The following is a 16,216-nucleotide window of genomic DNA, read 5'->3' as shown; positions in this document are numbered from 1 at the left end:
AAAGTTTTAGTTTCATTAAATGCTAAACATGGCACATGACATATTTTTCGTATGGTATGGGGGCCAATTGCCATGGAACATGGTTGATGCGCTTTTACCTTCAACACGAGTTGTTTATAGTATGGGTTGAGTCTTGGGCCGATACTCAGGCCCACATTCATAAGTTACAACAAAGGTTGTTGAGAGAGAGAGCTTAGAACACAAGGCTCGAGCTAGCCGTATATAAACAAACAGCTTTACCTCTCTCTATTTCTCGGTTTCGGAACGCAAAAAAAGTTGTGGATTGGTAGAGAGGAGAATGGAGACGGAGAAGGAGAAGCTAGAGAGAGTCGGACCATTGGAGGAGCCGTTGATGAAAAACATCGTACCAGAGGAGGAGTCGCTATCATTGTCAGATACTGATAGCGAGATACCAGATTCTCCCGTTCCCATCAACGCTCCGATCTACCGTATCTTTGGAAGAGAACGTCCGATCCACATGGTTCTCGGCGGAGGTAAACGTACGATACTCTCTCTCTCTCTCCTACACACTCTTTCGATTTGATCACGAGAATTTTGATGTGATAATTAGATTTGTCTTCCCATTAGATTGTTTTGTAGTCGATTGATAAATGTGACGTGACGTGATTTTTTGTTGAAGCTGCTGATGTGTTGCTATGGAGGGACAAGAAGGTAACCGCGGGATTAGTGGGTGCAGTGACTGTGATCTGGCTCTTGTTTGGGTTCGGTCATTGTCGTCTTCTTACATTTGTTTGTCGTGGATCCATCCTCTTTCTGCTTCTTTCGTTCGTCTGGTCCAATGCCCTCAACAGGTAAAGCTTTTTTTTTTCTTTTTCCCTTGGAATATGTAAGTGTAACACCTGTTTGGTAAAATATGAAAATGTTAAAATGATATGTTTAAAGATCTCCTGAGAAGATAATGGAGATTTACATACCTGAGAAGCCATTACTCCAAGCTGCTTCTGCATTGACCTTTGAGATTAACTGTGCTTTTGCAACCTTGAGGAGCATTGCCTTAGAGAGAGACATCAAGAACTTTGCACTGGTACAAGTTATTTTAGTTTTTTTTCTGGTTACGCACATCACTCTCTGAAATGATTTACATTTGTTTCTGAAACAAAAGGTAGTCATAGGACTTTGGCTCGTATCTATCATCGGAAGCTGGTTCAGCTTCTTGTCATTGCTCTACATCTGTAAGCGTACACAAAACTGGTTCTCTTACTCTTGTTTTGTCTATCTGGAGATTATGTCTTTAACTGTTTACTTTTGAAACCAACAGGTTTCTTATTGATTCACACGGTGCCGAAGCTGTATGAGAAGTATGAAGATGAGATTGATCCAATTGCTGAGAAGGCTGTGATTGAGATGAAGAAGCATTTCCAAGTATTCGAAGCCAAGGTTTTAAGTAAGATAAATCATTAGCAATTCTACTCAAAATAATCGAAATTGAGTTAGTTTCGGTTACCTTAGTTTAGTTCATTTATTTATTTATTCCTTCCTCTGTTCATGTGCTTTTGGTTACTTCCTACTCAAGATAAAGTTCTGCAAACGCTGGCCCTTACATAGCTATAGACATTTAATGGGAATATTCAAGACATTACAGTTCTCCATGGATAAGTCAATGTTGAATACATTTAAATCTTTAACTTCAAACTAGATTTTGATCCGCGCTTCGAAAGCGCGGATATTATTTTTCACTTTTATGAAATATTTTTTTTTTGTAACTATTGAATATATTTATCTTAGTAAAACATTTTTTTATAATAAATTTGACACATAGAATGTCTCTCGTAAACTATGTATTTCTCTGGCTTTGTTTTATTCTCTTTCCAATCAACATATTTATTTAGCTTTTTGTTAAAATAAATGATTATAGACTTTGATCTAGGTGCGCGGATGCATAACCGATATCGACCGAAAATATGATGATGTTTGTTTTTTATGTAATTATTAGGATTTGGCAAGGAACATAACCGATACCGACCGAAAATATAGTACCAAACCCGAACATAAATTGATTAAATATTCAAATTATTCAAAATTTTATTATCTAAAGAACTGAATCTAATCTGAACCGAAGGATTCAGATACCTGAATTTATCTAAATAGATTTATATACTTATATATATATTAATTATTTTTAGATTTAAGGTATATAAAACATCAAAAATGATACTTTTAAATTGGTTTAAAATACTTAAAAATATATATAGATAGTCAAAAATAAATATCTGAAATAGTTAAAGTATATTCAAATCACCAAAAATACTTAAAATAATTATTGATTTTGTATTCATAATTTTAAATCAACCCAATTGTTATGTTAAGATTAGGTATTCTGACATATGTTATTTAAATTTATAGGTATTATATTATTTTATTTAAATATTTTGAGAAATTTAAAATATATAGTGATTTAAAACTTCAAAATAATTTAAATAAATAATTTAAATGGGTTATCCAAACCCGAACTAAACCTGCAAAGATCCGAATCAAACTCAAACAAAAATTTAGAAACATCCTAATAGGGTTGAAATCTTTGACCTTGAAAACCGATCAGAACCAAACCCGTATAGGTACCCGAAAACCCATCCTTAGTCATTATTATATATTGTATATTTTTATCATATAATTAATCGTATTTTATACGTACCATCATATAAGTAATCATATAATTAATAATATTTTATACGTACCATTATATAGATAAATACATATATTATATTTTTAAAACTTAATATGAAATATAAAAACTATAATTTGAGTTGGTATTTCAAATTGGGGTTTGTATTATATTTTTGTTATATATATTGACAACATTTTTTTATAATGAACTTAATAACTTAAGTCCATTACTTTTTTTTCTTAATACTACTATCTCTGTTTCCAAACAAAATTAATTTTTTTTTAAAAGACTACAATCCATGTTTCCAAACACTTTAATTCTTTTTAATACTCCTATCCTTGTATCCAAACATCTCTATTTTGTACTACAACTTTAATAATATAGATTATATTTACTGAAGTCCTATGCAGGCCCGGCCCTTGGGCCAAGCCAAGGAAGCAGTTGCTTCCGGTCTTTATATTATAAAGATTATTTCGGCCATATTTTTTCAAAAATTTCTCTTAGTCTAGTGGTAAAATCTAAAAACTCTTGATTCTCCTATGCCCAACCCGGTATCGAATTTCCCCTAGAGCAACCAATTTTTTTTACTTTGCTTCTGGTCCTGGTTTTCCTAGGACCGGCTCTGGTCCTATGTCGTTAATTCTTCTATAGGCATAGCTGCTCTGTTTTCTATTTTTTTAAAAAAATTCTCTGCTTTGCAGAATCTTGTGCTCTGTTTCGTTTGTTTTGTTTAGAGAAGATGACTCTTGGGTTACCTTGCAACAAAAGATATTTGGATGAGATAGAAAGAAGTTAGGTATAGTAACAAAACAGTCGCAACTAAAGTGAATGGAAGAACATATGGCAGACTTTATGAGCCTGATTTAAAGCCCAGCCTTGGTCCAAAGCAAACGATCAGCCTGCTTTTAACTAGGCACTCAACAAAACAGCTCATCAGATATATTGTTGTGCTGGTTTTGATGAAATGGGAGCTTAAAAAAAGTCTCAAAAGACTGACCCTTTTGGTACTCTGAGAATCAGCTTAGCTCCTCTGAACTCTTTATTGGGATCTTTGGGTATTGTCCAGGTGGATCTCTACTTGCTTCCTCAGGCAGCATTCCCATCAGGAGGATTGTACTTCAAAAACAAGACATGGGTAAAGGAGACAAAGGGGAAGCATGTGATAATACAATAACTACATTCTTGGTTTTTGACCAGAAGATCAAACGTTTCCGTGACTATGGTCTATGGTTAGTGGATGATCATGCTCTTGAGTCCCCATTAGGAACATTAGAGTGAATTCAAAAATATTATTTTGCTCGCGTTCTCTCCCCTCTTTTATTGATAATGGAATTTTCAGGCTGCCCAAAGAAAGAAAGATCCACTAGAGTAACTTATAAGGAGTCTTTGAAAGGGTTATACTTAGCTAACTCAGTGATGACTTGAGAGTTAGTAATCCATTTGGATAATGCTACAATTGACATTGAGTCTGGCAGTTCTATGACTACTCCATTCAAGTCATATTAAATTCACGAAATGAGATTGTAGCAGTAATAAGAATCAAACCCAAGAACCAAAATTTGATCAATAATTAAACGTTTTGATGCCTAGGTTAGGGCATCTCCAACTCCACTCCATAATTTACTGCAAATTGAGAAATAAAGTTGAAAATAGAGTGAAAAATAGAGTGATGACCAAAAAATAAAAGCATTACTCTATTTATGGAGTAATGCTTTTATTTTTTGATCATTACTCTATTTTCCACTCTATTTTCAACTCTATTTCTTAATTTGCAGTAAATTATGGAGTGGAGTTGGAGATGCTCTTAGTAAACCAAAAATCTAATCATCATTAATCTTCTGTTCCTAAAAATGGTATTCTATCATTTTTTCTTGTTTCAAAATTAGCATTCTAAATTTTCAATGCAATTTTTTTCATACAGAATCTTTTCTTACTTTTTTAACTAACCAAATAAATATTTATTTATTTAGTTTAATAATTATACATTAAATAAGTGTATAATATATTTTATTATATTTAAAATCTGCGAAGATACATCAAAATGACATTTTTAGTAAATAGAAAAACTAAAATGTTACAAATTAATCTGACACGAACACGGAGTTAAAATGATGATGAGTGATGCAAAACTCATAAACAATCCAAAGCTAGACTGACAACTAGCGTATGATATGAAGGTCTAGGCTTGGGCGTTCGGGTATCCGTTGGCATTCGGATCGGGTTTTTCGGATTTTCGGGTTTTCGGGTTTACGCTCCTAAGTCCCATAGTAAAATTTCATTAGTACGGGTCGGGTTCGGATAATAACACTTTGGGTTTGGTTAAAAATTATATTGTATCCTAAAACCCCTGTTCAAAATTGCGCTAGGCGTAATGCGTGCGGTGAAGCACCGTCTAGCGCCGAATCTGTTAATCGGGGATTACGCGGAAATTAACCGGGGATTAATTATAGGGCATTTATACGATTTCAACGTCTATATATTAAATTTGGGAACTAACCAACACGTTGAAGTCTGGTCTAGTGGTTTACCTTGTCATTAATGATTGTGGTTTGAGTGGTTCAAACCCCGGAGGCTACGTTTTTGATTTTTTTTTTCATTGTTAGGGTTAATGAGTAAAATGACTAAGCAGCCCTCGTCTTCAACCTTTGTTTCCTAAAGCTGCAGCCGTTTTATGTTTTATTTTTTTGATGATTTCGAGATTTTCTCTCCTTAATCTTCTAAGATTTACTGGAAATACACCAGATCTCTAACCTAGCATGCTATTTTGAAACTGAAATCTTCAAAATCCTGAACTTTTTACACATCCCGAGTAATAGACCGCACATGGTCAACTCGCCACGGTAGATGGCCGTGTAACGGATTTCCGGCGATTAAACGTCCGCCTAGAGCGCGTTTTAGAACAGGGCCTAAAACCCATAAAGTAACCATATATCATTCGGGTTTGGGTTTTATCGGTTTAGCTCGGATATAACCAAAGTAAAAAAACAAAAACTTAAAGAAAAACAACTAAATTAATTAAAATTAATCTATCACATATAAAATTGCTAAAATAACAATAAAATGTTAAATCAAGCATAAAAACAAACATTATTTGTAACAATATACATTATATGATAGAGAGTAGACTTGTTATTCCAACCAACAAATTATAAATTACTTATTTATAACTAATTGTGTACTTAAAACTTTTTTAATATTGTTAATATTTATTATTATATATCATATTACCATGAATATTAAATTTAATAACTAGAATACTTATATATATATATATATATATATATATATGTTTCAAAATATTTATATTAACTATTAGTTTCGGGTTTTTTGGGTTACCCGTTCGGGTTCGGTTAATAACATTTTGGGTTCGGATATTTTTTATACCACCCTACAAAACCCGTTCGGGTATTTTTACATTTCGGATCGGATAACAGATCGGGTTTTTTGGTTCGGATTCGGTTCAGATTTCGGGTTCCGGATTTTATGCCCAGACCTATGAAGGTCCACTTGCTTTATTAAATATTTTGACACTGTAGTCTGTAGATGATGTATATATCCACAGGAAAAAAAGGGGTGTAAAAATTTTGGGTGAGAGAGAGAAAACCTCTGCCTTCTCTCTATAAGAACACACCACCGTGGTTTCAGCTTCCGGCCGGCGGGTTCGGCTCGCGCCGCCGTCGGTCCGGCTCCGTCTTGTAAAGCTTTCCTTCTTGTGTTTTTTTCTTTTTTCTTCTTCTCCTTTGTTTGCGGCCATGCACGTTTCCTTAGGTGGTGGTCCGCCCTCGGTTTTCCGGGATCCGGTGGAGTCTTCACCGTGTGTCGCCGGTGTATGTTTCTGGGGCCGTACCGGTTCTTCGTCGGTAGTGGTCGCCGGCTTTCGTCTCTCGGGGAAGGGTTCGAGCTGTGTCTGGTTGATTTGTGTGGTGGGAAGTGGCCGAATTCGGAGGAGATGTCGGAGAGTCCGATTGAAGCTCTCCGAAGGTCGGGCCTAGTTTGAGAGACCTCGTTTCCTTTACACCCCATATTTGTCATTGGAGGTGGAAGCGGTGGTCGTGGTGTTCATCCCGGTGTGTTCCGGTGATAGGGATTTGATTCGTTCAACAGCGTCGACTTCAGATCGAGGAGGAAGCTGGTGGTTCGCGACTCCGGCGTGGTATCGGGAGCGATCCTAGCGGCAGCGACCGTCATGTTTAGGAGATGATGATGCATCTTCCGCTGACACGTGTCCATGTGGGGGTGTTGGATCAACACGTGGGGCTGAAGTGGGGGATGGATCGATGGGTCTCGGTGTGTTGGACCTGCGGTTCGCTTTTTTAATGTTTGGGCTTGTTGTTGGTTTTGTTGTTTTGGTTGAGCCGGCTTTATGGGCCTTTGTATTATGTTTTTCATGTTAATATTATCCAAGATGGCAAAAAAAAAAAAAAAAAAGATGATGTATATATCCACAGATTCCACACTGTAGAACATGTGACTTTTTCTTTTGGTTAACGTACAACATGTGACTAATTTTGGAAATTACAGACTTTTTGGAGAATGCTGCTAATCTAAGATATACCGTCTTAATGAAAATCATGAATTAAAATAACCAGAATCGGCAAGCTACGAATAGTTTTTCTTGACGTCCAAAGTTCACTCATTCGTGAGTCTATCTATTGATTTTTTTTTCTTTCTTGGTTATGGGCAATCGGATTATTTAATAACGCGTGTAACATAAGAAGATAATAGATGTCAAATACCATAATTTTCATAATAATAATAAAAACGAATGATGATGATATGGGGGATAACATAAAATTTAGTCGCACCAAAATGAAAGAAAAAAATAAAATAAAAAGGGGGAAAATAGAAAAACAGGGAAGCAAGAAAAGATTCTTTAGGCTCCCCTTCGAATCCGCGCAGCTTGATTTGTAAAATTCTCAGAGATTTCTTCTAATAAACAGTCTCCTTCGGTTCCACCATTGACGCCAAACAAAGACTCTCTCTCTCTCTCTCTCTCCTTGATAGCTTTAACTAAGCTCACAAGAATCTACGCATCTGTGCGCTGCTGACGCTTCACATCGTCAACTGAATAATCCATACACACACACACTTGGAGTCGCCTTCTCTCTCTCTCTCTCTATTGACTGTGTGATTTTGATTTCTGGAATTTTCCTGTTGGATTTTTTTTTTTTCTTTTGAGATTTCGACGCATCTACTGAGATTTAGGTGCTTGAGTGCTTCGTAGCTTCTGTTATTAGGCTGCAGTATCCTTTTAATCTCGCGGAGTTGCATGTAATTTCATAAAAAAAAAAATGGGTTCTCTAGAATGTGGGATTCCGGGGAAGAGAGAGACGGGAAGCGAGAGATGGTCAAAACAACACCCGTTACTGCAGAGAAACAGATCCAGATCCTTTCTTCTCAAGAGGTTCACCTACCTCCAATTGATTTGCTCCATTGCCGTCTTCTTCTTCTTCGTCCTCCTTTTCCAATTCTCCTTACCAGCTCTCGTCCTCGTCGACAAATCTGATCAACCACCACCACTGAGGAGGAGGAGTAGCGGCGACAAGGAGGAGCTGCTGCTTCCACCTGATATGCTCGTTTTCAAGGAGAGAGGTGTTCTCAGTTTCGGCCAGGATGTTAACTTTGAGCCCACCAAGCTCTTGATGAGCTTCCAAAGAGATGCTCACACTACTACTAGTAGTGATGGTTTCAATACGACTTTGCAGAGGTTTGGATTCCGAAAGCCGAAGCTAGCTCTGGTCAGTTTCTTACAGCTTTCCTTTACATTATGAATATTCATTCAAGTATGCTTCCTTGTAATGTCTGCTGCATTGTGGTTTCCTCTTTTTTTTTTTGTAAAGGTTTTTGCGGATTTGTTAGCTGATCCTCAACAGATGAAAATGGTTACTGTCTCCAAGGCGCTGCTAGAGATTGGATATGCAATTCAGGTATACATTTGTTTTCCTCTTGCGTCTACCACTTAGTAATATGATGATAACACGAATCCTCTTGCCAGGTGTACTCACTGGCAGACGGTCCAGTTCATGGAATCTGGCAGCAAATGGGAGTTTCAGTGACAGTACTCGACTCTAACCATGCATCAAGTTGTCTTATCGACTGGCTCTCGTAAGTATATTGCATTGTCTTGACAACTTTCTGGAGAACTAGTTAAGCATGTCTTTTGAATAGTTTTTTTAGTTTAGGCTATACTTAACTTTACTGTAGTCGTCTGATTCGGCTTAATTATAGATAATGTGGATCTGATAGGTTACTCCAATGCATTATATATCCTATTATTGGAGTTGACTTGACTTGGTCAATGACACATTTCTGATCACTCCTCATTTTTCTTTCTTCTTTTCCTGAAGCTATGATGGCGTCATTGTAAACTCTCTCGAAGCTAGGAGTATGTTTACTTGGTAAGATTTTCTCGCTCCTTTTGTTACGGATGTATATCACATTGTTCTGGTTTTGTTTTTTTTAATCATGGTTTTTTTTGAAATGAGAGTTTATACAGTGAGTATATTATGACACACACAGGTATAATTGTTACCTGTGTGGATTTTTGCCCAAGTTCTTGATTGTTTAGTCTTTTGCTATTCTCTGACAGCTTCATGCAAGAACCTTTCAAATCTATACCTCTTGTATGGGCCATCAATGATGAATCTCTCGCTGTTCGGTCTAGACAGTATAACTCCACAGGGCATACCGAACTCCTGACCGATTGGAAAAGGATTTTCAGCCGGGCATCGGTTGTAGTCTTCCATAATTATCTCCTTCCGGTAAATATATTATGATTAGAGTGTAAACCACCTCATTTATTTACTGGACTAGCTTTTGATAATTACATATTGTTTCACCTTTTTTTTGCTTCATGCAGATTCTCTACTCTGAGTTTGATGCTGGCAACTTTTATGTGATTCCTGGATCTCCTAAAGAAGCATGGAAAGCAAATAATCTGGACATTCCGCCGAAAGATGACTTTGTTATTTCCATTGTGGGAAGTCAGTTCTTGTACAAAGGTCAATGGCTGGAACATGCTCTACTTCTGGAAGCTCTACGGCCGTTATTTCCAGGCCATAACAGTGAAAGTTATAGTCCCCATCTCAAGATCATAGTTTTAGGTGGAGAGTCAGTTTCCAACTACAGCCTAGCTATTGAGGTATAACAAAGGTCTTCTTTGCTATTTTGATGAAATGGTCTGTAGCTTTTGAAGAAGATAGAGATTGCAAAATCACTAACCTTGTTCCTTGGTTTGTTTTGAACTTGTTAGACAATTTCCCAGAACTTGACATATCCAAAAGATGCTGTGAGGCATGTAAGCGTCGCCGGGAATGTTGATAAGATACTGGAAAGTTCTGATCTTGTCATATACGGATCATTTCTTGAGGAGCAATCTTTTCCAGAAATTTTGATGAAGGCCATGGCGTTAGGAAAACCAATAGTCGCACCTGACCTGTTGAATATTAAAAAACATGTATTTTTCTTTTTCTTTTGCTCGTTTCTCCATGGAGTTGTGTTTTGGCAGCATACTGACTGTCTTGGCAAAATATTAAATAGGTCGATGACAGGGTTACTGGGTATCTTTTCCCTAAGGAGAATCTTGAGATTCTACTGCAGATTGCGCTTGAAGTGATGACAGAAGGGAAAATATCTCCGTTGGCTCGGAATATTGGCTTGATGGGGAAAACAGCTGTTAAAAATATGATGGCGCTGGAAACCATAGAAGGGTATGCGACTCTACTAGAGAACATTCTCAAGCTCTCTTCAGAGGTTGCTTCTCCTAAGAATGTACAGACAGTTCCTCAAAAACTTAGAGAAGGGTGGAGCTGGCATCTGTTTGAAGCTTTCCTGGATGGATCGCCTGATAATAGAACAGCAAGAAGCTATGAGTTCATAGCGAATATTGAGGGACATTGGAATCAAACACCAGGAGATTCTACGAAACATAGGGTTGTAAATGACGATTCATTTGTATATGAAATATGGGAAGGTGAGAGATATCTTCAAACGGTTACCAGTAAAAAAAGACAAGAAGATGAGGAGGTGAGCGTTTCAGATGAGAGTTACATTCTCATCTCCATTTTCCTACGTGCAAGTTTGATTTAGTTTTGTGTTGTTGTGCAGCTGAAAGGCAGAGCCTTGCAGGATCATGTGACATGGGAAGAAGTATATAAAAGCGCTAAAAGGGCAGACCGGAGTAAGAATGATCTACATGAGAGGGATGAAGGGGAGCTAATACGAACCGGTCAACCTTTATCCATATATGAACCCTATTTTGGTGAAGGTACCTGGTTGTTTCTACATGAGCATCCCCTCTATCGTGGAGTAGGCATGGTGAGTACTTCCCATGTGCTGCATATTGTTTTTGCAGTTTTCCAAAAGAGGGAAATGTTTTTTTTTATAAAAACTGATGTGAGTGCATGATGTTGCAGTCAGTTAAAGGGAGGAGACCTAAGATGGATGATATCGATGCATCATCACGGCTTCCGCTTTTCAACAATCCGTACTATCGTGATACTCTTGGTGACTTTGGAGCGTTTTTTGCAATTTCAAACAAGATTGATCGTTTACACAGGAATGCATGGATTGGGTTTCAGTCCTGGAGAGCGACCGCCAGGAAGGTACACACATCTTGCCTTGCTATAGGAATGCTATGTACAGTAATGTATTTTTGGGAAACCTATAACAGGAATCCTTATCCGAAATTGCTGAGAACGCATTGCTTAATGCTATAAAAACACGGAAACACGGAGATGCCTTGTATTTTTGGGTTCGCATGGACAAAGATCCGAGGAATCCTCTGCAGAAACCCTTTTGGTCGTTCTGTGATTCCATAAATGCTGGGAACTGCAGGTAAAACCCATATTGATTTCTTAAAATATAGCTTTATATCAATGTTTGAGACCATCATATACCTGACTCTACAATTTGTGGACTTTGGTGAAGGTTTGCTTACAATGAAACTCTGAAGAAAATGTACAGTGTCAAGAATGTGGAGTCATTGCCTCCAATGCCTGAGAATGGGGATACATGGTCTGTGATGCAGAGCTGGGTGTTGCCAACAAGATCCTTCGTAGAGTTTGTCATGTTTTCAAGGTGCTTGCTTGCTTGTCATTACCCATTGATTGTCTCAACCCGACCTTCACTGAGAAAAAAATAGTACTTAGAGAGTCTTTCTTCTTCTTCTTCTTCTTGTGTTGTAGGATGTTTGTGGATTCTTTGGATACACAGATGTATGAAGAGCATCATCGAACAAACCGTTGCTATCTGAGTTTAACCAAAGTAAGAAACTCATTCATTCCCATCTTCCGCCCAAGTTCATATGGATTTTTGAGTAATGCGTTGAATTTTGTCAACAGGACAAGCATTGCTATTCACGGGTACTAGAGCTTCTGGTGAACGTATGGGCATACCACAGCGCGAGGCGCATCGTCTACATAGATCCCGTAACTGGTTTGATGGAAGAGCAACACAAACAGAAAGATCGGAGAGGGAAAATGTGGGTGGACTGGTTCGGTTACAAAACTCTGAAAACGATGGACGAGGATCTTGCAGAGGAAGCAGATTCAGACCGTCGTGTGGGTCACTGGCTATGGCCGTTGACTGGTGAGGTGGTGTGGCAAGGCTCCTTAGAGAAAGAGAGGCAAAGAAAGAACGTAGAGAAAGAGGAGCAGAAGAAGAGAAGTAAAGATAAGCTTAATAGAATGAGAAGAAAAAGTCACCGCCAGAAAGCAATCGGCAAATATATTAAACCGCCTCCTGAAAACGCAAACGTTACTTCTTTGTTAAACGCAGACGCTTAAAAGATTTGTTTCATTCATTATAAAAAGGTCTCAAAGTCTCAATCATTCACTCTCTCTCTTTCTCACTCGCATAACTGTTCGATTTAACTGACGGCGTTAACTCTCCGGTGGTGAGAGAGGATATGGCGGAGGAATCGCACGTTCTTGAGATCAATCTCATCTCTGCGCAAGGACTCAAAGAACCGACGGGGAAGCTCCGGAGATTGCAGACGTACGCATCTGTATGGGTTGACTCCTCCGACAAGCTCCGCACTCGGATTGATCGGATCGGCGCCGAGAATCCGATCTGGAACGACAAGTTCGTTTTCCAGGTTTCATCGGAGTTCCTCTCCAGCGAAACTTCCGGCGTCTCGATCGAGATCTACGCCGTCGGTTACTTGCGCGATCATCTCATCGGAACCGTACGTTTCCTCGTGAGCAACTTCCTCCCAACCGCCGCGGAGAGAGTTCCGTCTCTCGTCGCGCTTCAGATCCGCCGTCCTTCCGGAAAGTTCCACGGTGTTCTCAACATCGCCGCCATGGTGATCGACGCTTCCGAGCTACCTGCTGGTTTCTTCAAGTCCGTCCGAGAGAAAGCGGCGGAGAGCCGTCGGAGCCGAAGGATGATGAAGAAGTCGAGATCCGCGGTCGTTTTGTCGTCGGAGAACGGTTTTGCTGACGACGGCGGAAGTTCGAAGGAGAACTCGTTGAACGGATCGGTGAATTTCTCCGACGACGGTACGGACTCGGCGGCGTCTTCTCCGATGCCGTCTCCGCTCAGAGATTGGAACGCGGTTCGAAATATGGCGGGAAAGAATCACGTGAGGTGGTCATCGGACGGCGGAGGATTGATGTGCTGTTTCTTGATGAAGTCGTCTGGTATGTTGCCGCCAAAACAAGATAGGATGGACGGCTGAGATCTGTTATCTGATGATTCCCACGGTTCAGATGTCATTTTGGTTTCTTAAACCACATATCCTCTCTACGTGATCATTCATCACTCATACGCTGTCGTTTAGGTAGTTCCAACGGTTATGAGTCTCTTTAACGAACTCCAAAAGTTTTTGTAGCAGTTTTCTTTTGTACATTTTGTTTTTGAGTCATCATATTCATTCTTTTGTGAACTGTTACAAATTCCTTTCAATATGAACATGAAGATCAATGTTTTGTGGTGTCATATTAATTTTCCGCATATAGAAGATTCAAGAGAATGTGCACAAATACTATAAGATATGGTTTTAAAACAATAAGAAAGTGAAACAAAACGTACGCGGGGATTGGTTCTTGCCTTCTTGGAGTTGAGGAGTTAGTTGGTTGGCTCAACGGCCAAACGAGCTAAAGCCATACATTCATTCTACCAGAAAAAACAAAGTATCATCTTTTTATTACAAAATCTTCGACACATTATTCATCATTTGATACAAATTCACACACACTCTCTCTCTCTCTTTCTGTCTTCTTCTGTGTTGTGCCTTCTCCTTTCTCTCTCTATTTATCGGAAGTTACAGCTCCCAAAACAGGTAAATATATTTTGATCATGATCTCGTACCTATTGTTATGATCAATTATATATCAAGTAGTGTGTTGAAAGTTTTCGACATTTCTAGGGTGTTATGGCAAGGTTTACGAGGCAAATATCAGCCATGGAGGTTAGAGCCACACAGAAAACCCGAGTTCGATACTCTTCAATGCACGTTAAACACTTGCCATCTTGCACGGTTACTGAGTTTGATTTGAAGGATTATTGTCCCTTGGGTTTCAGGTAACGGTTTTTGCTAATGTTTCATGTCATTTTTTTCTCCTTTTTAGTGATATAAATTTTGATTTTGAGTTTTTTCTTTGTAGGCTTATAAAAGAACTTGAAGATATTGATCGTGATGATTATATGTATTCCATCTGCAATGATAAAACTCTAAACAAGCTTTCTACTGGAAAAATAGGCAATGTGTTTCTTATATCCACCGATGACCGTTTCCTCATCAAGATTATTAGAAAATCCGAGATTAAGGTATTCAACATAACCTTTCTTGTTTTAATATATCTTCTTGGTCATGTCTTTGATCAAAAATGTCATTTCTAGGTGATACTAGAGACGCTTCCGGACTACTACAGACATATTCATAATAACAGATCATCACTATTCTCAAGGATCTACGGTGCTCATGCTGTCAAGCCTGTTGGTGGTGCTAAGGTGCGCAGGGACCCTTTATATATAGAATACCTATGACTCTACAGCCATTAGTTACTTATAATTATAATGTTTGTTTCTTTGTAATGCAGACATATTTTGCTGTCATGTCAAACATGCTGCATTCTAAGGTTTTTATGAACAAGCTCTATGATCTAAAAGGTTCTCCAAAAGGTCGATCTAACAAGAAAATTGAACTGAGAAACAACACTGTCTTCAAGGATATAGATCTTGATTTCTGTTTCTATGTTGATCCATTGGTTAGACAACGCATCATCAAGTATGTATTTCTCTCTATCATCTTGATTCTGGTAACCATTATTAATATAGGATTCAAATGCTTGAACACAAAGGGGTCATGTCATTATTACAGGCAAACAAAGCTAGACTGTGAGCTTTTGGAAGAACAAGGTATAATGAATTACAGCTTATTGGTTGGTTTACAAGTAAAAGAGTCATCATCTCAAGGTGTGATATATACTAAAATGTTTCCTCTTTTTCTTTATTTATCATTAGTACAATTACTGTTTCATATTTATGATGTATCTGATCATAACAAATCATTCTTGACAGGTTCAGTTAATGGAGTAAACCCGGTTTACGGTAGCTTCACACCTCCATGTAAACAAAAACTTCACCATACAGTTTTCTATCTCTATGTTATGTTATTTGGAAACTAATACAACATATCTTTATCCATTAATTTGCAGGCTCATTGAAAAGTGATAGCGTAAAGTCAATGAAGACAGCTCTAAATTCTCCAGATAGCTCATTTGCAACATTGTACTCATGCCCTCCCAATAGTGGTAATTAACACTGCATTATGGAGAAGAAAAATACACATTGTGTATATATATATTTCTGGTCTAAGCAATGTTACTTAGGAACAAAACAATATTGTCTTTGATCTTTAACAGATTCAGTGGAACGTGAAAATTCAATGACAAGCAATAGCACAAGTTCAGAATGTAATCTGATAAACAGACGGAGCAAACAAGCAACACTAAGTGACCTCTTTGTCAACAGGTAAAAGAAACCACAGACATTATAAATGTTTTTGAAATTTAATGCATAGTGAATAATCTTTTTTTTTTGTTTTGTTCTGAATAGCAGCAGCTCGAGTACTAACTTTGGGATGAAGATTCCGGCGAGAGCACGGAGAGTGAAGAGAGCGGCGGGAGAAGAGGAGGAATGGTACAATGTGGTTTTGTATTTAGGGATCGTAGACACATTTCAAGACTACGGTATGAAGAAACGCTTAGAACATTGTTACAAAACCATCCAACATAACTCAAACTCAATCTCAACCGTCCATCCAAAGATCTACTCTTCTCGATTCCAAGAATATGTCTCCAACATCTTCTTACCTCACGACGGCGGTGACCTCTCTCTCTGATATCTATTGTTTGGTATAGTAATAATATCAGTCTAACTTCCAAGTCGAATCATTATTAGAGTGTTTAAGAGCCTTCATCTTACGACCCAAATCAGGTGTCTGTTGTCCAAAAACTTGTGACGTTTACTATTGTTCGAATCTAAATTTGGCTTGTTCGAGATAAAATCACGAATTTAGTGGGTAGTTATTTGAAAAAACACAACTCTTGTGTTTTTATGTGACCTCTTTACAAATTTTCTTCT

At 38.0% G+C, this 16,216-nt stretch overlaps 4 protein-coding genes across 5 annotated transcripts; all 4 read left to right on the top strand.

Moving 5' to 3' along the window:
• The first annotated feature begins 263 nt into the window (after positions 1-263).
• On the top strand, positions 264-1,597 carry LOC108826508 (reticulon-like protein B7). 2 transcript variants are annotated; one of them, XM_056993488.1, is made up of 5 exons: positions 264-494; positions 641-812; positions 904-1,045; positions 1,124-1,193; positions 1,280-1,597. In XM_056993488.1, the coding sequence occupies exons 1-5, from the start codon at positions 299-301 to the stop codon at positions 1,420-1,422; spliced, it is 723 nt and encodes a 240-aa protein (XP_056849468.1). In that variant the 5' UTR covers positions 264-298; the 3' UTR covers positions 1,423-1,597. The 2 variants fall into 2 exon arrangements, with proteins under 2 accessions (XP_056849468.1, XP_018455385.1); XM_018599883.2 differs by having other exon boundaries at positions 264-500; positions 1,280-1,595.
• A 5,848-nt stretch (positions 1,598-7,445) lies between these two features.
• LOC108828374 (uncharacterized) lies at positions 7,446-12,456 on the top strand. Its single transcript, XM_018602040.2, has 14 exons — positions 7,446-8,364; positions 8,467-8,553; positions 8,622-8,731; positions 8,974-9,024; positions 9,216-9,387; positions 9,486-9,767; positions 9,879-10,082; positions 10,166-10,651; positions 10,733-10,942; positions 11,041-11,229; positions 11,298-11,461; positions 11,555-11,704; positions 11,812-11,890; positions 11,968-12,456. Exons 1-14 carry the CDS (start codon positions 7,918-7,920, stop codon positions 12,409-12,411), a joined length of 3,075 nt encoding a protein of 1,024 aa, XP_018457542.2. The 5' UTR covers positions 7,446-7,917; the 3' UTR covers positions 12,412-12,456.
• A 77-nt stretch (positions 12,457-12,533) lies between these two features.
• On the top strand, positions 12,534-13,554 carry LOC108828375 (uncharacterized). The gene has a single exon (XM_018602041.2). The coding sequence runs from the start codon at positions 12,534-12,536 to the stop codon at positions 13,305-13,307; it is 774 nt and encodes a 257-aa protein (XP_018457543.2). The 3' UTR covers positions 13,308-13,554.
• A 449-nt stretch (positions 13,555-14,003) lies between these two features.
• Positions 14,004-15,974, top strand: LOC108825063 (putative phosphatidylinositol 4-phosphate 5-kinase 11). The gene is made up of 9 exons (XM_018598405.2): positions 14,004-14,152; positions 14,236-14,398; positions 14,471-14,581; positions 14,671-14,858; positions 14,952-15,046; positions 15,152-15,199; positions 15,289-15,384; positions 15,496-15,604; positions 15,695-15,974. The coding sequence occupies exons 1-9, from the start codon at positions 14,004-14,006 to the stop codon at positions 15,972-15,974; spliced, it is 1,239 nt and encodes a 412-aa protein (XP_018453907.2).
• Positions 15,975-16,216: the final 242 nt, after the last annotated feature.

Source organism: Raphanus sativus, chromosome 9 (genome assembly GCF_000801105.2).
Source record: "Raphanus sativus cultivar WK10039 chromosome 9, ASM80110v3, whole genome shotgun sequence".
Taxonomy (NCBI): domain Eukaryota; kingdom Viridiplantae; phylum Streptophyta; class Magnoliopsida; order Brassicales; family Brassicaceae; genus Raphanus; species Raphanus sativus.
This window is presented reverse-complemented; position numbering and strand designations above follow the sequence as displayed.

Bases quoted from the DNA above. Each gene is read 5' to 3' on its own strand.
- LOC108826508 (XM_018599883.2), top strand. From the start codon at position 299: ATGGAGACGGAGAAGGAGAAGCTAGAGAGAGTCGGACCATTGGAGGAG. The intron at 813-903 runs GTAAAGCTTTTT...ATATGTTTAAAG, and splicing joins TGGTCCAATGCCCTCAACAG to ATCTCCTGAGAAGATAATGG. The intron at 1,194-1,279 runs GTAAGCGTACAC...TGAAACCAACAG, and splicing joins CTTGTCATTGCTCTACATCT to GTTTCTTATTGATTCACACG.
- LOC108828374 (XM_018602040.2), top strand. From the start codon at position 7,918: ATGGGTTCTCTAGAATGTGGGATTCCGGGGAAGAGAGAGACGGGAAGC. The intron at 8,365-8,466 runs GTCAGTTTCTTA...TTTTTTGTAAAG, and splicing joins GAAAGCCGAAGCTAGCTCTG to GTTTTTGCGGATTTGTTAGC. The intron at 8,554-8,621 runs GTATACATTTGT...TCCTCTTGCCAG, and splicing joins AGATTGGATATGCAATTCAG to GTGTACTCACTGGCAGACGG.
- LOC108828375 (XM_018602041.2), top strand. From the start codon at position 12,534: ATGGCGGAGGAATCGCACGTTCTTGAGATCAATCTCATCTCTGCGCAA.
- LOC108825063 (XM_018598405.2), top strand. From the start codon at position 14,004: ATGGCAAGGTTTACGAGGCAAATATCAGCCATGGAGGTTAGAGCCACA. The intron at 14,153-14,235 runs GTAACGGTTTTT...TTTTCTTTGTAG, and splicing joins TATTGTCCCTTGGGTTTCAG to GCTTATAAAAGAACTTGAAG. The intron at 15,605-15,694 runs GTAAAAGAAACC...GAATAGCAGCAG, and splicing joins AGTGACCTCTTTGTCAACAG to CTCGAGTACTAACTTTGGGA.